Source organism: Nerophis lumbriciformis, linkage group LG32, assembly GCF_033978685.3.
Source record: "Nerophis lumbriciformis linkage group LG32, RoL_Nlum_v2.1, whole genome shotgun sequence".
In the NCBI taxonomy this organism is placed as follows: domain Eukaryota; kingdom Metazoa; phylum Chordata; class Actinopteri; order Syngnathiformes; family Syngnathidae; genus Nerophis; species Nerophis lumbriciformis.
Window position 1 is genome coordinate 3,030,533 of NC_084579.2, and position 20,555 is coordinate 3,051,087.

Genomic DNA, 20,555 nt, shown 5'->3' on the forward strand with positions numbered 1-20,555 from the left:
TGTCCTGCTGAATAAAGCCTATGATGATAAGTCAACTGTGTGAAAGGTCTTATACCAAATCATTTGGGCTATATAGTAAAATCCTCAGACTATGCAGAAAGGCGTCACCTTGGCGTCAGAGTGTCGGCTCTTCATCAGGACCTGGTAGTTGAGACTTTTCCACTGAGTGTCATCATCCAGCGACACAGCAAACTGACCCACACATGGCAGCAGGTGCTGGGTCACCCTCTGCTGGTACTCGCCCACGCCGTTCTCCAGCTGGAATCATTCAGCCGTCAACACTCAGCGTCCATCATCCATCATCCCTCCAACACCAGCGCTCTCACCTGGTCCACCAGCGGCGCCATGAGGGCGTCTGCTCGCTCCCTGCTCAGGAAGTGCTGATTGTCGTACAGGAAGATCTTGTGCATGCAGTCCAGGACGCCACAGAGCAGCAGGTCCGTCTTCTCCACGCCGCCATCACCCTCAAACAACTGCTGGCCTGCGGGAGGAGAGCATATTGGAAGTTGTCACATGGGGAGCAGAAAAAAGCTGTCTTTGTTCTTATCAAAACTCCACTGTGCGCGATGGGATGCGACGTGGAGGTGTCGGTTTCTTTGATCTATTGGACAGCCACAGGAAGACCTTGTCATGACCCGAGGTCTACAAAGCAGACCTGACACTGCTCCAGGCACCTTTTCTTTGAACTGTTTATGACCGAGTGCGGCAGCTGTTTATGACCCCCTCCCCTTAGAAAACAGCTGCAGCTATGTAATCAGAAAAGGCCCAAATGAAGGAGGAGGCATGGAACCCTTTCGTCAGAGCGTGGGACGACACTGTACGAGGGTACAGGTCCACGCGCTCTCCTCATTAAAAAAAAATACATCTGTCTTGTCTTTATGAGTTTGAACGAAAGTGAAACCCACGTTTTCCTGTACGATTGACTTCAAATTCATAGAACCTTGGAAAATGGTTAAAAATAAAAGTCTTCAAATTATTGTCAGTATTGAACAAATGGAAATTGTTTTGGATAAGCACAACATTTCGTATTTTTTGTTGTATTGTCTCTTACTTTTCTTTCTATAACTGTTGTTGTTTGCAGCAATGTGAAGAATTGGATGTGTTTGTATCTTGTTACTTAATACTGTTTGTGTGTTCAATAAATACAAGAATTGTTACTTAATACTGTTTGTGTGTTCAATAAAAACAAGAATTGTTACTTAATACTGTTTGTGTGTTCAATAAATACAAGAATTGTTACTTAATACTGTTTGTGTGTTCAATAAAAACAAGAATTGTTACTTAGTACTGTTTGTGTGTTCAATAAATACAAGAATTGTTACTTAATACTGTTTGTGTGTTCAATAAAAACAAGAATTGTTACTTAGTACTGTTTGTGTGTTCAATAAATACAATAATTGTTACTTAATACTGTTTGTGTGTTCAATAAAAACAAACATTGTTACTTAATACTGTTTGTGTGTTCAATAGATACAAGAATTGTTACTAATTACTGTTTGTGTGTTCAATAAAGAAAAATAATAAGGGGCGTCACCCGTCTTGGAGACGTTGGTCTGCTGCAGCAGGTCGGCGAAGGGCTTGACCAGGTTCCCGGCGAACAGGACGAAGAGACCTTTGAGGCGCTGGGCGATGCAGTCGGCGAGCGTGACGAAGGTCAGCAGGCGTTCTTTCCTCCCGGACTTGCTCCAGTCCAGCAGCTGAGGGACAAACACGGTGACTGGGCGAGCGTTTCCATGACGGGAGACGCTGCGAGTGCGTCACGTTACCTTGAAGAAGAGCGGCCGGAACGTGACCTCGGACAGTTTCATCACCATGGCGACCAGACAGTCGATCACGCTGCCCTCGACCTGCGCCGTGCTCGCCAGGTGGCCCTGCAGGGTGGCACGCAGACGTCACACAAAAGAACGGCAGACAGACAAACAAACAAACAAGCGCACCTGGCAGTGGTCGGCTCGGAAGTCGAGTGCGGCGAGGAAGAAGGCGGTGAGCTCTGATTGGTGGAAGTTGAGCTGATCTCGCTCCATGTGACTGATGTGCTCCTTCAGGATGCTCATCAGCGCCCCCAGCTGGCCCTGTGAGGAAGCCCCCAGGTCAGCGCCTGCTCGGCGTGGAAATGTTTCCCGGCTCACCTTCCTGTCCACCACCAGGACGCTGAAGCACCTGGTGAGGACGGGCAGTAGGACCCTGGGGGGCAGCTTGGTGGCCAGGCAGCTCCTGAGGGAGTGGAGCCGCACGGACACCAGGCTGGACGAGGAGGACGGAGAATCCTCCAGCGCGGGCGTCAGCCGACAGACCTGACGGGGACAGGAAGTGAGTCGGAGACTTCTTCAAGGCGGAGGATGCACACCTGTATGGTGGTGTCCTGCAGGTACGGGCTCATGAAGTGCGTCAGGGTCTCGGTGACGCGGTGCAGGGCGGTGACGGCGCTCAGCAGGTAGATCTCGTTGGTCAGCAGCTCCTTCCTGTCGCTCAGCGCGTGCAGCACGGCCGGCATCAACCTGCGGGGCGACACCCACTCGTCACGCCGGACATCCACACCACCACCTTCTTCAGGGATCATACCCAATTTGGAATTATTGAAGTTATTGAAAGATGAATATTATATGTCAGTAAACATCTGGACTAGGGCTGAAACGACGCGGCGACGTAGTCGACGTCATCGGTTACGTAAATACGTCGACGCCGTTTTTGTGCGTCGATGCGTCGCATATTTACGTCACACTACTGTCATGGCGGATCGCAAAGCAGACGGTGCGAGCGAGGGGAAAAAAGCACGCCAAAAGTCGTCAAAAGTGTGGGAGTATTTCAATAAACGGCCTAATAATGTTGTTGTATGCACACTGTGTCGAGCGGAAATGGCCTATCATAGCAGCACAACGGCTATGAACGGACATTTGAAAAGAAAACACCCGACCGTGTTCTTGCCATCACCATCAACTAGTCAATCGTCCGCGTGAGTATACGTTGTCATCATTACACAAAAACATGAATGTGTCATTTGTATCTGCGTTGTAAATTCATAAACTAAAGCACCGTTTCGCTCTGAGAGGCGCGTTTGGCGTGCCTGTTCAGTGTTTACAAAGACGCGCTCCTCTTTAACGCTAACGTTAATTAGTTGTGCAAATACCTTTTACAACATTAACAGTTACGAATACTATGTACAAACCAACAATTAACTTTCACTTTAATCATACTATCATTGTTGTGTTATTAAGCAAAATAAGCAATACTTTTACTTTTGTTGAAATGTTTACACTGTTACAGAATATTTTGTTTTGCACTTTTTTGTATTGGATGTTTATCTTTATTTTTGCACATTTTAGCAAATAAGCAATACTTTTACTTTTGTTGAAATGTTTACACTGTTACAGATTATTTTCGTTTTGCACTTTTTCGTATTGGATGTTTATCTTTATTTTTGCCCATTTTAAAGCAAAATAAGCAATACTTTTACTTTTGAAATGCTTATACTATTGCAGAGTATTAAGATTTGCACTGGATGTTTACTTTTATATTTGCACATTAAAAAGCAAATAAGCTACTTTTAATTTTGTTAAATGTTAAAAGTTTTAAATGTTTACATTGTTACAGAATATTTTGTCATGTTGTTGTCAATGTTGACTGAGTGGCCATACCTTTTTTTTTTTTGTAAATAAAAGCCATGCCTTTTGAAAAAACTGGCCTACATTTATTTTTTCATTTTTATTTTAAATAAAAAAAATAATCGGTAAAAGGAAAAATAATCTATAGATTAATCGGGAAAAAAATAAAAATCTATAGATTAACCGATTAATCGAAAAAAATAATCTATAGATTAATCGATAGAAAAATAATCGTTAGCTGCAGCCTTAATCACAATAACTCATCTACTCCATTTTATACACTTTTATAACACCTGATGGATTTAATACTTTGTAAGGTTTCTGAAATATTGTCAATATTTCAATCTGGGCTCCTTCACCTAGATTATACTTGAGATTTCTTCCTGGATGTTACAGAAAGTATGAGAATGTGTGAGCTGCTGCCTCGCCTTCTTTCCTTATATAATCATCTCATATTTGTCAAGATAATTACACAAAGTTTGCATTTTTGGCCGAGATTTTATTTTTCATGTCCGTCCATCTCTAAATGTTGTGTTATTTGATTGATCATGAAACTGGTGGCGCTCCTTTAATGAGCCCACGCTCAGAGTGTTGCGGACAGACACTTGTCGAGTGACTCCATATAAAATAGACCGAAGGAATGCGCCAGGAAAGAAAAACAAAAACTGGAATCCCGGATATAATGGGATATTATGACAAGTTCATGTACGCATAGGAGACGTCCGAGTCCCAACTTTCCCACTACAGATATGACTGATCATGAAACTGGTGGCGCTCCTTTAGTAAACCCACGCTATGGGTGTTGCGGACAGAGGCTTGTCGAGCGACTCCATCGCTGAAGCAGCCAAAACAAACAAAACGGTGCCAGGAAAGAAGGACAAAACCTGGATTTCCTGTAAGCAGAGGAGACGGGCTGTGGGCAACCAGCGCTTCAAGAAGTAAAGGAAGGGAACGTTGACGTATGAGAGCCGCTGTGAAAGCAACCGAGCGGACCAGAGAAGACGTCAACTTAAACGAATGGCCTGTCAGATATCAAAACATATTTGGGAAGAATTATTGACAGTGGAGCAGTGGTTAGTGCAGGTGCCTCACAATACAAAGGTCCTGAGTTCAATCCCGAACTCAGGATCTTTCTGTGTGGAGTTTGCATGTTCTCCCCGTGGCTGCGTGGGTTCTACTCCGGCTTCCTCCCACCTCCAAAGACATGCACCTGGTGATAGGCCCCTCCCACCTCCAAAGACATGCACCTGGTGATAGGCCCCTCCCACTTCCAAAGACATGCACCTAGGGATAGGCCCCTCCCACCTCCAAAGACATGCACCTGGTGATAGGCCCCTCCCACCTTCAAAGACATGCACCTGGTGATAGGCCCCTCCCACCTCCAAAGAAATGCATCTGGTGATAGGCCCCTCCCACCTCCAAAGACATGCACCTGGGGATAGGCCCCTCCCACCTTCAAAGAGATGCACCTGGTGATAGGCCCCTCCCACCTTCAAAGACATGCACCTGGTGATAGGCCCCTCCCACCTCCAAAGACATGCACCTAGTGATAGGCCCCTCCCACCTTCAAAGACATGCACCTGGTGATAGGCCCCTCCCATTTCCAAAGACATGCACATGGGGATAGGCCCCTCCCACCTCCAAAGACATGCACCTGGTGATAGGCCCCTCCCACCTCCAAAGACATGCACCTGGTGATAGGCCCCTCCCACCTTCAAAGACATGCACCTGGGGATAGGCCCCACCCACCTCCAAAGACATGCACCTGGGGATAGGCCCCTCTCACCTCCAAAGACATGCACCTGGGGATAGGCCCCTCCCACCTCCAAAGACATGCACCTGGTGATAGGCCCCTCCCACCTCCAAAGACATGCACCTGGGGATAGGCCCCTCCCACCTCCAAAGACATGCACCTGGTGATAGGCCCCTCCCACCTCCAAAGACATGCACCTGGTGATAGGCCCCTCCCACCTTCAAAGACATGCACCTGGGGATAGGCCCCTCCCACCTTCAAAGACATGCACCTGGGGATAGGCCCCTCCCACCTCCAAAGACATGCACCTGGGGATAGGCCCCTCCCACCTTCAAAGACATGCACCTGGTGATAGGCCCCTCCCACCTCCAAAGACATGCACCTGGGAATAGGCCCCTCCCACCTCCAAAAACATGCACCTGGGGATAGGTTGATTGGCAACACTAAATGGTCCCTAGTGTGTGAATGTTGTCTGTCTATCTGTGTTGAGGTGGTGACTTGTCCAGGGTGTACCCCGCCTTCCGCCTGAATGCAGCTGAGATAGGCTCCAGCACCCCCCGCGACCCCAAAAGGGACAAGCGGTAGGAAATGGATGGATGGATGGATTATTGAGTGGTTATTATTACTAATGATTGATTGTTCTCTTGTAAAAAAACAATATATGAATAATAATAATCAATTGATCTCTACATCACATGTTCTCACAGCCAATCAGGAGACAGACAGGAAGTGCTCACCTGGGCAGCTGCGGGATGGCGAGGGCTTTGAGGGCGCCGACCACCTCGGCGACGCAGAGCAAGGCGCTCGCCATCACGTTCTTCTCCTCCTGCGGCGACGAGGCCACCTCCGTGGTGTGCAGAAGGACGGGGAGGAACGCCTCCTGGTGGGCGGAGCCAAAGTTGCGGCAGAGCAGCTTGAGGCTGTAGAGCGCCGTCTGCCGGTTGACGGTCTGCTCCGCCGCCGCCGCTTCCTGCGCCGCCACGCCGGTACTTTTGCCCACCACGGCGAGGAGGTCGCTGATGAGCTCTAAGAGAGCGGTGATCTGCAAGAGAGAAACACTTTGATGCCGTCTTCCTTTTGCTAAGGTGCTCTTTGTACCTTACTTTATATAGCGCTTTTCTCTAGTGACTCAAAGCGCTTTACATAGTGAAAGCCAATATCTAAGTTCCATTTAAAGCAGTGTGGGTGGCACTGGGAGCAGGTGGCTAAAGTGTCTTGCCCAAGGACACAACGGCAGTGACTAGGATGGCGGAAGCGGGGATCGAACCTGGAACCCTCAAGCTCTACCGCCCCAAAGTTAGCCCCGGCCCCACCTGGGCAAAATCTCCAAACTTGTCCCAAACATTTGGGCTGAAAATGTGTTTTTGTCCAACTAGTTGGGGTGCGATTCCATCCCATTCCCAGGGTGACGACTCCATTGAAATGGCTTATTTGGTATAATAATAATAATAATAATAATAACTAGAAAATTGGATGTAAATGTGCATATGAAATGTAGATGGGCCTGCTATCTGTGCCCTGGACGCCTGGCTGGGGTCGCCGGAAGCTGCCGTACTTTTAAGGATGGTGCCCAGTGTCTGAATCCATGAGTTTTATGTATTACTGCACAAAATGAGCTACAGAGCTAGCCTAAAAAAGTTAGCATGCGCACATTAAAATGCTAACACTTAGCAAGGTTGCTAATGTTAACAGTTAGCATGTCTCACATATCAAGTAATATGGCTGTAAGGTGTATGGCTGTGTAATTAGAGAAAAAATGTAAAGTTAGCTAAAAGTTTAGCATGTTAATGTTAGTATGCTAGCATGCTAACATTAGCATGCTAGCAGTTAACAAGTGTCACGTACCAAGCTATATGACTGTGGAGTAAACGGTCGCAAATTCAGCTCAAAAAGTCAACATGCTAATGTTAGCTTGCTAGCAAGCTAACATTAACATGCTATTAGTTAGCTTCCATACTCCTTTTTATATACTTTACAAGTAATACATTGGCGGCAAACTCCGTAGCTTGCTGGCTTGTTCACGCTAGCTTAGTGAGACTTGTATTTTGTTAGCGCAGGCAGGATGAAGCAGGGCTTTTATTGTGAAGACCTTAAGAGTTTTGACGGCAGGTACTGTTGAAATAAAAAGTGTTTCTTGCCTTTCTGTCAGTCATTTTTTTCTTAATAATGACCGGTCATTTTAATGAGCTGGCAGCAGCCAGCGTCATCTCAGAAGACCCTCGGGTGCCGTGAATGTCAATCAAGTGACGGAAGTGACGTCATAGTGAAGATTTATGATCGCTCATTTTTAGGACTATTTTTTTAATGCCTGGCTGGTGATGGACTGACACACCCTCCGCCATCGACCGGTAGCTCGCGATCGACGTAATGAGCACCCCTGGCCTAAACATATCCAGATATTCAAAAAAGGCCCTATGCTCACCTGTCGCTCCGCCCACTGCGTCCTGTGCTGCAGTTTGTTGTTGAGCAGCTCCATGGCCTTCCTCCTGACGGACGCCAGCTGGTTGGCCATCAGCCCTCTCATCACCGTGATGAAGGTGTCGGCGGGCAACAGGGCGTTCACCTGGACGAGGAGGAAGGGAACAAAGCGTGTTGCGTTGCTACTTGCTGCCGAGTCGGCGTCCACCCACCTTATCCAGGACGTCGTAGGTTTTGTTCAGCAGAACTCTCCAGAACTTTGCGGTGGGTTTGTCGGCGTTGTCCTCCACGCAGCGAGCGACGGCGTTGATGTAACGCAGGTTCTCCTCCAGCAGCCTGGGTTGATTTCATCAAGTCAAGTCGGAACATTGACTTTTTCCTTTCATTTCTTAGCAAGCAAACTGACCGCTGCTGAAGCTTCTGGAGAAGTGCAGCGCCGTCATCCTCGCGCACGTCCGCCACCTGCCAGAACAAACATGGAGGTCAGGTGATCACTGCCCACTTCCTTAGTAATATGCACATTTTCATCCAACTTCTAGCAAATGTCGGAAGGAACAAGTGATTACGTTTTGGGGATGATCCGGATCATTTCAATTTCTCTGTGTGTGTATGCTAGTGGCCCCGCCTCCACCCGCAGAGACAAAGATAGTGGATGAACACTGCTTGGAAAGTTACTTTAAAAAAGTAATTAAAGTTACTTCGCCAAAAAGTAAATTAATTAGTCATGTCATTACTTTTTAACAAATGTAAATAATGACTCAGGGAAAGTAATTATTGCTTTACTTAAAAAAAAAATTTTTTTTTTTTTTTTTTTTTTGTATTTTTAAATTAAATATCTGCCACCCACATAGACAAAGATAGTGTTTGGAATATTTCATTATAAAAGTAATTAGTTACTTTGCAAAAAAAGTAATTGAATTAGTAATGTAATTACTTTTTAACAAATGTAGTTAATTACTTTTAAAAAGTAATTAAAGTTACTTCGGCAAAAAGTAAATTAATTAGTCATGTCATTACTTTTTAACAAATGTAAATAATGACTCAGGGAAAGTAATTATTGCTTTACTTAAAAAAAAAATTTTTTTTTTTTTTTTTTTTTTTGTATTTTTAAATTAAATATCTGCCACCCACATAGACAAAGATAGTGTTTGGAATATTTCATTATAAAAGTAATTAGTTACTTTGCAAAAAAAGTAATTGAATTAGTAATGTAATTACTTTTTAACAAATGTAGTTAATTACTTTTAAAAAGTAATTAAAGTTACTTCGGCAAAAAGTAAATTAATTAGTCATGTCATTACTTTTTAACAAATGTAAATAATGACTCAGGGAAAGTAATTATTGCTTTACTTAAAAAAAAAAATTTTTTTTTTTTTTGTATTTTTAAATTAAATATCTGCCACCCACATAGACAAAGATAGTGTTTGGAATATTTCATTATAAAAGTAATTAGTTACTTTGCAAAAAAAGTAATTGAATTAGTAATGTAATTACTTTTTAACAAATGTAGTTAATTACTTTTAAAAAGTAATTAAAGTTACTTCGGCAAAAAGTAAATCAATTAGTCATGTCATTACTTTTTAACAAATGTAAATAATGACTCAGGGAAAGTAATTATTGCTTTACTTAAAAAAAAAAAATTTTTTTTTTTTTTTTTTTTGTATTTTTAAATTAAATATCTGCCACCCACATAGACAAAGATAGTGTTTGGAATATTTCATTATAAAAGTAATTAGTTACTTTGCAAAAAAAGTAATTGAATTAGTAATGTATTTACTTTTTAACAAATGTAAATAATGACTCAGGGAAAGTAATTATTGCTTTACTTTAAAAAAAAATTTTTTTTTTGTTTTTTTTTTTTTGTATTTTTAAATTAAATATCTGCCACCCACATAGACAAAGATAGTGTTTGGAATATTTCATTATAAAAGTAATTAGTTACTTTGCAAAAAAAGTAATTGAATTAGTAATGTAATTACTTTTTAACAAATGTAGTTAATTACTTTTAAAAAGTAATTAAAGTTACTTCGGCAAAAAGTAAATTAATTAGTCATGTCATTACTTTTTAACAAATGTAAATAATGACTCAGGGAAAGTAATTATTGCTTTACTTAAAAAAAAAAATTTTTTTTTTTTTTTTGTATTTTTAAATTAAATATCTGCCACCCACATAGACAAAGATAGTGTTTGGAATATTTCATTATAAAAGTAATTAGTTACTTTGCAAAAAAAGTAATTGAATTAGTAATGTATTTACTTTTTAACAAATGTAAATAATGACTCAGGGAAAGTAATTATTGCTTTACTTTAAAAAAAAATTTTTTTTTTGTTTTTTTTTTTTTGTATTTTTAAATTAAATATCTGCCACCCACATAGACAAAGATAGTGTTTGGAATATTTCATTATAAAAGTAATTAGTTACTTTGCAAAAAAAGTAATTGAATTAGTAATGTAATTACTTTTTAACAAATGTAGTTAATTACTTTTAAAAAGTAATTAAAGTTACTTCGGCAAAAAGTAAATTAATTAGTCATGTCATTACTTTTTAACAAATGTAAATAATGACTCAGGGAAAGTAATTATTGCTTTACTTAAAAAAAAAAATTTTTTTTTTTTTTTTGTATTTTTAAATTAAATATCTGCCACCCACATAGACAAAGATAGTGTTTGGAATATTTCATTATAAAAGTAATTAGTAACTTTGCAAAAAAAGTAATTGAATTAGTAATTTATTTACTTTTTAACAAATGTAAATAATGACTCAGGGAAAGTAATTATTGCTTTACTTAAAAAAAAAAAAAAAAAAAATTTTTTTTGTTTGTTTTTTTTTGTATTTTTAAATTAAATATCTGCCACCCACATAGACAAAGATAGTGCTTGGAATATTTCATTATAAAAGTAATTAGTTACTTTGCAAAAAAAAGTAATTGAATTAGTAATGTATTTACTTTTTAACAAATGTAAATAATGACTCAGGGAAAGTAATTATTGCTTTACTTTAAAAAAAATTTTTTTTGTTGTATTTTTAAATTAAATATCTGCCACCCACATAGACAAAGATAGTGTTTGGAATATTTCATTATAAAAGTAATTAGTTACTTTGCAAAAAAAGTAATTGAATTAGTAATGTATTTACTTTTTAACAAATGTAAATAATGACTCAGGGAAAGTAATTATTGCTTTACTTAAAAAAAAATATTTTTATTTTTATTTTTTTTTGTATTTTTAAATTAAATATCTGCCACCCACATAGACAAAGATAGTGTTTGGAATATTTCATTATAAAAGTAATTAGTTACTTTGCAAAAAAAGTAATTGAATTAGTAATGTAATTACTTTTTAACAAATGTAGTTAATTACTTTTAAAAAGTAATTAAAGTTACTTCGGCAAAAAGTAAATTAATTAGTCATGTCATTACTTTTTAACAAATGTAAATAATGACTCAGGGAAAGTAATTATTGCTTTACTTAAAAAATTTTTTTTTTTTTTTTTTTGTATTTTAAAATTAAATATCTGCCACCCACATAGACAAAGATAGTGTTTGGAATATTTCATTATAAAAGTAATTAGTTACTTTGCAAAAAAAGTAATTGAATTCGTAATGTAATTACTTTTTAACAAATGTAGTTAATTACTTTTAAAAAGTAATTAAAGTTACTTGTTACTTTGCCAAACAAGTAAATGAATTAGTCATGTAATTACTTTTTAACAAATGTAATTAATGACTCGGGAAAGTAATTATTGGTTTACTTATTGTATATTTACAGGATGCCAAGGGCCAATGTAATATTCAATTATTGTATATTCGTAGTATGCCAAGGGCCAATGTAATAATAAATGCATGTATGCCAAGGGCCAGTGTAATAATAAATACATGTATGCCAAGGGCCAATGTAATAATAAATACATGTATGCCAAGGGCCAATGTAATAATAAATACATGTATGCCAAGGGCCAATGTAATAATAAATACATGTACCGGTATGCCAAGGGCCAGTGTAATAATAAATACATGTATGCCAAGGGCCAATGTAATAATAAATACATGTATGCCAAGGGCCAGTGTAATAATAAATACATGTATGCCAAGGGCCAATGTAATAATAAATACAAGTATGCCAAGGGCCAATGTAATAATAAATACAAGTATGCCAAGGGCCAATGTAATAATAAATACAAGTATGCCAAGGGCCAATGTAATAATAAATACAAGTATGCCAAGGGCCAATGTAATAATAAATACAAGTATGCCAAGGGCCAATGTAATAATAAATACAAGTATGCCAAGGGCCAGTGTAATAATAAATACAAGTATAAGTCTTACCTTCCCAATGAAAGAGTCTGAGGCCAGCAGCTGAGCCAAGAAGGAGACTGAGAGGAACTTGAAGTGTCTGACATCTTTGCTGCTGTGAGCGTCCACACTGAAGATCAACTCCTCCACCTCTTCTTCCTCCTCTTCCTTCTTCTTCTTCTTCTTCTTCTGCGCTCCTCGAGGGTGTTTTGTGGCAGCTGCAGAGGACGCAGCTCGTTAGTTTCCCTTACCTTTCCTGCTCCCTGCAGGGCCCCAAGGTGGGTGAATTTCCCTTCCATTGCAGGGCCCCAAGGTGGGTGAAGTAGGAACACGAGGGCTGCAGCTATGGATTATTTTACTCATCTATCCCTTCATTTCTTCCATTAATCAGATAAAACACACTTTATGCACATGTTAGGGACATTTTTCTACTTGCCATAACTTTCATTACCTTCTTTTCCTTTTTTACTTTCTTTAAACCTTTTTTTTTAACCTTTTAATTACCTTCTTTTAACCTTATTTTACCTTCTATTTATATATTTAACCTTTCATTTACCTTCTATTAACCCTCTATTTACCTTCTACTTACCATATTTTACTTTTTATTAAACTTCTAATTATTTTACCTTGTATTTACCTTCTTTTACCTTTCATTTGCACTTCTTACCTTTTACCTATATTTGTTTACCTTCTATTTACCTTTGTTTACCTACCTGCTTTTACCTTTTATTTATACCTTTTTTTTAATCATTCATTTCATTTACCTACCTTCTATTTACCGTCTTTTACCTTCTATTCATACCTTTTTTAACCTGTCATTTAAATTCTATTTACCTTTTATTAACCTTCCATCTACTTTTTATTTATCTTCTATTTACCTTTTTTTTACCTTCGTTTACCTTCCATTTACCTTATTTTTTCTTTTATTTACATTCCTTTATCTTTTTCCTAACATTTTATTTACTCTTTACCTTCTTTTGCATGGTATTTACCTTGTATATACATTGTACCTTTTATTTACCTTGTTTTACATTATATTTAACTTTTATTTACAATCTACTTAACTTTGATCTACCTTTTTTTAAACCTAATTATGCCTTCTATTGACCACCTTTTAACCTTAACCTTATTTTACCTTCTGTTTACCCTTTACTTTCATATTTTACCTCTAATTTGTTTTATATGTTTATTTAACTTGTTGTACCTTATTTTATGTGGTCCAGATTGTATCCATTATTATTAATTAGACTCATTAAACGATAAATTGAAGCCACAGAATATAAATTGAAGCCTTTTTTTTAATCAAATTAATGGATTCATCTAAGGGACCATGTTGTTATTTTTGTATTAATTAGACACAGTTAATATAACTATTCCATTGCATTTAAGATAAATATCATTTAAATGAAATGGAACAAAAAACCTTCTGTATTTTATTTTTGTGAACCTTAATGTGAAAGGCCCTCAACAGGATGTTTGTGTTAAGTTCAATTCAATGCAATAAAACTGTCAACTTAGGAGGAAACGCTGGAGTTACAAAGAGAGGAAACAAACATTTCTCACCCTCGTCCTTGTCATCCGGCAGCTGCATGAGAAAGTTGAGGATGTTGATGAGAGACGTGAGCTGCTCAGACACCTCAAAGTGACAACACACTGAGATCCAGAAGTCGACATCTCGCTCCAGAGCTTCTTCCTGAAGAAGGGCAGCAGAACACCTTCATTACTGTGTGCAGGTGCAACATGGGAAGAATGGCCATTGACACAATGCCTTGATGTAGGGCTGGCCCATAAAATGATATCAATATATATCGCGATACATAACACCAATAAAAATGTGTTTCATAAAATAATCCATCATTTTCTTCTTCATCGGTAGAAAGCGGGGTTGGTTGCATGAACAAATGCACTCACTGTCTGGTCATCGAGCAACGCAGGAAGTGATCACGTGACACGCTGACGGCCAATAAGGTGACAGCATCGACTATCAAGTTTGGTTGATTGTTTGCATGGAGTTGAGAAGAGAAAGTCAAAATGGAGAAATTAAGGATAAAAAGGGGAAAAGTCCGTTTATGGGTTTTTTCAAAAGGGACCGTAGTCAGACCAATGTGGCCTGCAAGACCGCTAATACCACACCACCTGAGCTCACCCTTTAGAGCACAGCTGTAACTTCCTGCCACTAAACCTGCAGAAAATACAGGTAAAAGCCAGTAAATTAGAATATTTTGAAAAACTTGATTTATTTCAGTAATTGCATTCAAAAGGTGTAACTTGTACATTATATTTATTCATTGCACACAGACTGATGCATTCAAATGTTTATTTCATTTAATTTTGATGATTTGAAGTGGCAACAAATGAAAATCCAAAATTCCGTGTGTCACAAAATTAGAATATTACTTAAGGCTAATACAAAAAAGGGATTTTTAGAAATGTTGGCCAACTGATAAGTATGAAAATGAAAAATATGAGCATGTACAATACTCAATACTTGGTTGGAGCTCCTTTTGCCTCAATTACTGCATTAATGCGGCGTGGCATGGAGTCGATGAGTTTCTGGCACTGCTCAGGTGTTATGAGAGCCCAGGTTGCTCTGATAGTGGCCTTCAACTCTTCTGCGTTTTTGGGTCTGGCATTCTGCATCTTCCTTTTCACAATACCCCACAGATTTTCTATGGGGCTAAGGTCAGGGGAGTTGGCGGGCCAATTTAAAACAGAAATACCATGGTCCGTAAACCAGGCACGGGTAGATTTTGCGCTGTGTGCAGGCGCCAAGTCCTGTTGGAACTTGATATCTCCATCTCCATAGAGCAGGTCAGCAGCAGGAAGCATGAAGTGCTCTAAAACTTGCTGGTAGACGGCTGCGTTGACCCTGGATCTCAGGAAACAGAGTGGACCGACACCAGCAGATGACATGGCACCCCAAACCATCACCCAACCATGCAAATTTTGCATTTCCTTTGGAAATCGAGGTCCCAGAGTCTGGAGGAAGACAGGAGAGGCACAGGATCCACGTTGCCTGAAGTCTAGTGTAAAGTTTCCACCATCAGTGATGGTTTGGGGTGCCATGTCATCTGCTGGTGTCGGTCCACTCTGTTTCCTGAGATCCAGGGTCAACGCAGCCGTCTACCAGCAAGTTTTAGAGCACTTCATGCTTCCTGCTGCTGACCTGCTCTATGGAGATGGAGATTTCAAGTTCCAACAGGACTTGGCGCCTGCACACAGCGCAAAATCTACCCGTGCCTGGTTTACGGACCATGGTATTTCTGTTCTAAATTGGCCCGCCAACTCCCCTGACCTTAGCCCCATAGAAAATCTGTGGGGTATTGTGAAAAGGAAGATGCAGAATGCCAGACCCAAAAACGCAGAAGAGTTGAAGGCCACTATCAGAGCAACCTGGGCTCTCATAACACCTGAGCAGTGCCAGAAACTCATCGACTCCATGCCACGCCGCATTAACGCAGTAATTGAGGCAAAAGGAGCTCCAACCAAGTATTGAGTATTGTACATGCTCATATTTTTCATTTTCATACTTTTCAGTTGGCCAACATTTCTAAAAATCCCTTTTTTGTATTAGCCTTAAGTAATATTCTAATTTTGTGACACACGGAATTTTGGATTTTCATTTGTTGCCACTTCAAATCATCAAAATTAAATGAAATAAACATTTGAATGCATCAGTCTGTGTGCAATGAATAAATATAATGTACAAGTTACACCTTTTGAATGCAATTACTGAAATAAATCAAGTTTTTCAAAATATTCTAATTTACTGGCTTTTACCTGTAGTCCTTCTTAGGTTTCTCTATGTTTACATTTTCACACTTTGAACTATTTTCTTACACTTTATGAAGCATTTCTTACATATTCAAGATGCTTGCACCTTCATTTTAAGAGATTATTGTTAAGTTTTCAATGTGATTTTACTATTTTGTTTACATAGTTTTTCCCATAATTGTGTTGACATTTCCTTTCTGCCTTGACATCTGAGGGATTATAATCAGAGGAAGCTACATTTGAAATACAAATGTGTGCATTTAATATTTTTTTTCTTCTGCTCCTTATTTTCCAGAGGTCTTTGAAAAAAATCAATAATTATCGATATCGGGCGATACAAAACACTTATCTTGCGATTAGTGTTGTACAGTATGACGGTATTGGTATAGTATCGTGGTACTAATGAATCAAAAATGGTACTATACTATACTATATAAGTACCAGTTCCCGGGCATGACGGTGCATCGTCACGTCGTGACATTGCTGGTTTTACGAGCAGAGGAGCATGTTCGGCAGCGCGCACACACACAGAGTACTTACAAGCAGACACAGTGTGTAGACAGAAAAGGGAGAATGGACGCATTTTGGTGCAAGAAGTAAAGATAAAGGTGAAGTTATAACATTTAAACACCCTCAGGAAGAGCTGCTTTAAGACAGCTAATATCCATCCGCAGTCTGCAGTGTTTTAGCTACCGTATTTTCCGCACTATAAGGCGCACCTAAAAACCACAAATTTTCTCAAAAGCTAACAGTGCGCCTTATAACCCGGTGCGCTTTATTACGATTAATTTTCATAAAGTTTCGATCTCGCAACTTCGGTAAACAGCCGCCATCTTTTTTCCCGGTAGAACAGGAAGCGCTTCTTCTTCTACGCAAGCAACCGCCAAGGTAAGCACCCGCCCCCATAGAACAGGAAGCGCTTCACCCGCCCCCATAGAACAGGAAGCGCTTCACCCGCCCCCGGAAGAAGAAGAAAAAACGCGCGGATATCACCGTACGTTTCATTTCCTGTTTACATCTGTAAAGACCACAAAATGGCTCCTACTAAGCGATCCGGTTCATAAAAAGACGCAATCTCTCCATCCGCACACGGATTACTACCGTATTTCACAGCAACTGAACCGCACTGTGGAACGGGAGCACGTACGGTGAATATTCGCACCACAGGGAATGAAGTCATCCTTCACTGTGGTTCTAGCTTGCCATGCTAACTTCCACTCATGGTGATATTCAAAAGGAAGACCTTGCCAAAAGAGACCTTTCCAGCCGGCGTCATCATAAAAGCTAACTCGAAGGGATGGATGGATGAAGAAAAGATGAGCGAGTGGTTAAGGGAAGTTTACGCGAAGAGGCCGGGTGGCTTTTTTCACACAGCTCCGAAGGCGAACACACCTTCACTAAGACGGGCAGACAGCCTCGGACGACATACGCCAACATTTGCCAGTGGATCGTAAATGCTTGGGCAGATATTTCAGTCACAACTGTGGTCCGAGCTTTCCGGAAGGCAGGATTCACAGAACAACAGCGACACTGACTCCCGATGACTTCTACGAGACGGAACCGGCCATTTTGGATACCACGCTTGCGCAACTTTTCAATTCGGACACCGAAGACGAAGAATTCGAAGGATTTACGAATGAAGAATAACTTCAGAAGGTGAGCGCTATGTTTATTTTGTGTGTTGTGACATTAACGTTCGAGCAACATTATGTTACTATTGCTCTACACCATTTTGAATTTTACTATGTTTGTGATTGCACATTTGCGTACATTTTGGGACAGAGTTGTTAGAACGCTGGTTTTCAATATATTATTAAAGTTTGACTGAACTATCTGACTGTTTTTTTGACATTCACTTTAGCGCAGCGTTTTTTTGACATTCACTTTAGCGCAGCGTAGGCGCGGCTTATAGTCCGGGGCGGCTTATTGGTGGACAAAATTATGAAATATGTAATTCATAGAAGGTGCGGCTAATAATCCGGTGCGCCTTATAGTGCGGAAAATACGGTACTTCTAAATCACTAATCCTCGTCTCCATGGCGACAAATAAAGTACGTTTCTTACATGTATTATTATCACTGGAGGATGCGAAATAGCTAAACATGCTTCACTTCACTCACCGGCGTCACAATGTAAACAAACGCCATGGGTGGATCTACACCTGACATTCACTATAATGATACCAAGTACAATAGCGTATCTAGTTGATACTACTATGATTACATCGATATTTTTTATCGTCACACAATCTTTTTTTCCTTTTTTAAAATTTATATTATGCTTATAAAGTCAGTAAATATGTCTTTGAATATGACCAACGTATGATCCTGTAACTACTTGGTATCGGATCGATACCTAAATGTGTGGTATCATCCAAAACAAATGTAAAGTATCAAAGAAGAGAAGAATAAGAGATTATTACATTTTAACAGAAGTGTAGATAGAACATGTTAAAAAATATATTAACAGTAAATGGACAAGTGGATTCATAACCCATTTTTACAGTTTGTCCCTCATAATGTGTACAAAATAATAGGTGTATAAATGACACAATATGTTACTGCATACGTCAGCAGACTAATTAGGAGCCTTTATTTGTTTACTTACTACTAAAAGACAAGTTGTCTAGTATGTTCACTATTTTATTTAAAGACTAAATGACAATAATAAACATATGTTTCATGTACACTAAGATTTTTTTTGTTTAAATAAAGCCAATAATGCCATTTTTTTTGGTGCCCTTTATTTACAAAAGTACTACCGGTAATATACATTTTGGTATCAAAATATTGGTATCGGGACAACCCTAATATATATATATATATATATATATATATATATATATATATATATATATATATATATATATATATATATATACCGTATTTTCCGCACTATTAGCCGCACCTAAAAACCACAAATTTACTCAAAAGCTGACAGTGCGGCTTATAACCCGGTGCGCTTTATATATGGATAAATATTAAGATTCATTTTCATAAAGTTTCGGTCTCGCAACTTCGGTAAACAGCCGCCATCTTTTTTCCCGGTAGAACAGGAAGCGCTTCTTCTTCTACGCAAGCAACCGCCAAGGTAAGCACCCGCCCCCATAGAACAGGAAGCGCTTCTTCTTCTACTGTAAGCAACCACCCGCCCGCGTAGAAGAAGAAAAAGAAGCGCGTGGATATTACGTTTCATTTCCTTTGTGTGTTTACATCTGTAAAGACCACAAATTGGCTCCTACTAAGCGACAGGTTTCCGGTTCATGAAAAGACGCAATCTCTCCATCCGCACACGGACTACTATTTCACAGCAACTGCCTAAAGACTTTCAAGAAAAGCTGGCTACTTTCCGTGCATATTGTAAAAACAAGATAGCTGAAAAAAAGATCCGGCCAGAGAACATTATCAACATGGACGAGGTTCCACTGACTTTTGATATTCCTGTGAACCGCACTGTTGATACAACGGGAGCACGTACGGTGAATATTCGCACCACAGGGAATGAGAAGTCGTCCTTCACTGTGGTTCTAGCTTGCCATGCTAATGGCCAGAAACTTCCACCCATGGTGATATTCAAAAGGAAGACCTTGCCAAAAGAGACCTTTCCAGCCGGCGTCATCATAAAAGCTAACTCGAAGGGATGGATGGATGAAGAAAAGATGAGCGAGTGGTTAAGGGAAGTTTACGCGAAGAGGCCGGGTGGCTTTTTTCACGCAGCTCCGTCCATGTTGATATACGACTCCATGCGCGCCCACATCACGCTGGTTTTTAATATATTATTAAAGTTTGACTGACCTATCTGACTGTTTTTTTTACATTCCCTTTAGCGCAGTTAGATGCGGCTTATAACACGGGGCGGCTTATAGGTGGACAAAGTTTTGAAATATGCCGTTCATTGAAGGCGCGGCTTATAACCCAGGGCGGCTTATGGTGCGGAAAATACGGTACACTAAGATTTTTTTTTGTTTAAATAAAGCCAATAATGCCATTTTTTTGGTGTGCCTCTTATTTTGAAAAGTATCAAAAAGTATTGAAACACATTTTGGTACCGGTACTAAAATAATGGTATCGGGACAACCCTAATTGTGATACAGTTTTCCACCCTACTTTGATGCAAAAAAAAAAAAAAAAAAAAAGATCTTGCCTTTTCACTCTGCGAGCTGGCGACCTGAGTGACGTGGAGCTTGAACAGGAGGAGCATTAGGACCCAGAGGAAGCGGTCTGGGCCCAGCGTGGTCACCAGCTTAGAGAGGATGGGCAGCCGCCGATGCTCGGGAACATGAGGGAGCGCGTCGGCAAACACGTGCACAATCCTGGTCACCACGGCGTCGATGTGAGCCGATGAACCTGATAGGCTGCTGGCCTGGGGGGGCGGGGGGAACACACACAGGAAGATCAGATCTAGATTTAACGGGAGCAAAGCTGCCATGCGCCCACCTGGATCAGAGCGGGGATCACCATCTCAACAGTCTTGTCGATGACTCTGAAGCTGTAGGAGTCGTCCAGTCGCATGATGTTGGAGCCCATGAAGGTGAAGATGGACATGATGTTGTGCAGAACCTTCTCCTGGGAAACCACAAGGAACCGGATGTCAGTTTTTTTTTTCCCCCCAGAGATGCCGTGATGGCGGAAGCGGGGATCGAACCTGGAACCCTCAAGTTGCTGGCAGGGCCACTCTACCAACCGAGCTATACCGCCCCGCTATTTTAGGCTTCAT

The 20,555-nt window shown here is 40.1% G+C and overlaps 1 protein-coding gene across 4 annotated transcripts in view; it reads right to left on the minus strand.

The window, feature by feature from the left end:
* The window catches only part of heatr1 (HEAT repeat containing 1), an 80,969-nt gene that overhangs the window by 10,472 nt on the left and 49,942 nt on the right, over nt 1–20,555 (minus strand). For 2 of the 4 annotated variants that reach the window (XM_061926701.1, XM_061926700.1), the window contains exons 29-43: nt 20,276–20,404; nt 19,983–20,201; nt 13,629–13,758; nt 12,099–12,283; nt 8,180–8,235; nt 7,986–8,109; nt 7,778–7,918; nt 6,093–6,397; nt 2,348–2,498; nt 2,130–2,294; nt 1,938–2,072; nt 1,767–1,871; nt 1,535–1,697; nt 327–481; nt 109–258 (exon numbers count right to left, since the gene is read on the minus strand). In XM_061926701.1, the coding sequence (XP_061782685.1) occupies nt 109–258; nt 327–481; nt 1,535–1,697; nt 1,767–1,871; nt 1,938–2,072; nt 2,130–2,294; nt 2,348–2,498; nt 6,093–6,397; nt 7,778–7,918; nt 7,986–8,109; nt 8,180–8,235; nt 12,099–12,283; nt 13,629–13,758; nt 19,983–20,201; nt 20,276–20,404 (2,313 nt within the window). Of the gene's footprint in view, nt 1–108; nt 259–326; nt 482–1,534; nt 1,698–1,766; nt 1,872–1,937; nt 2,295–2,347; nt 2,499–6,092; nt 6,398–7,777; nt 7,919–7,985; nt 8,110–8,179; nt 8,236–12,098; nt 12,284–13,628; nt 13,759–19,982; nt 20,202–20,275; nt 20,405–20,555 lie in introns of all 4 variants that reach the window. The other 2 variants (XM_061926699.1, XM_061926698.1) reach the window with 1 other exon arrangement.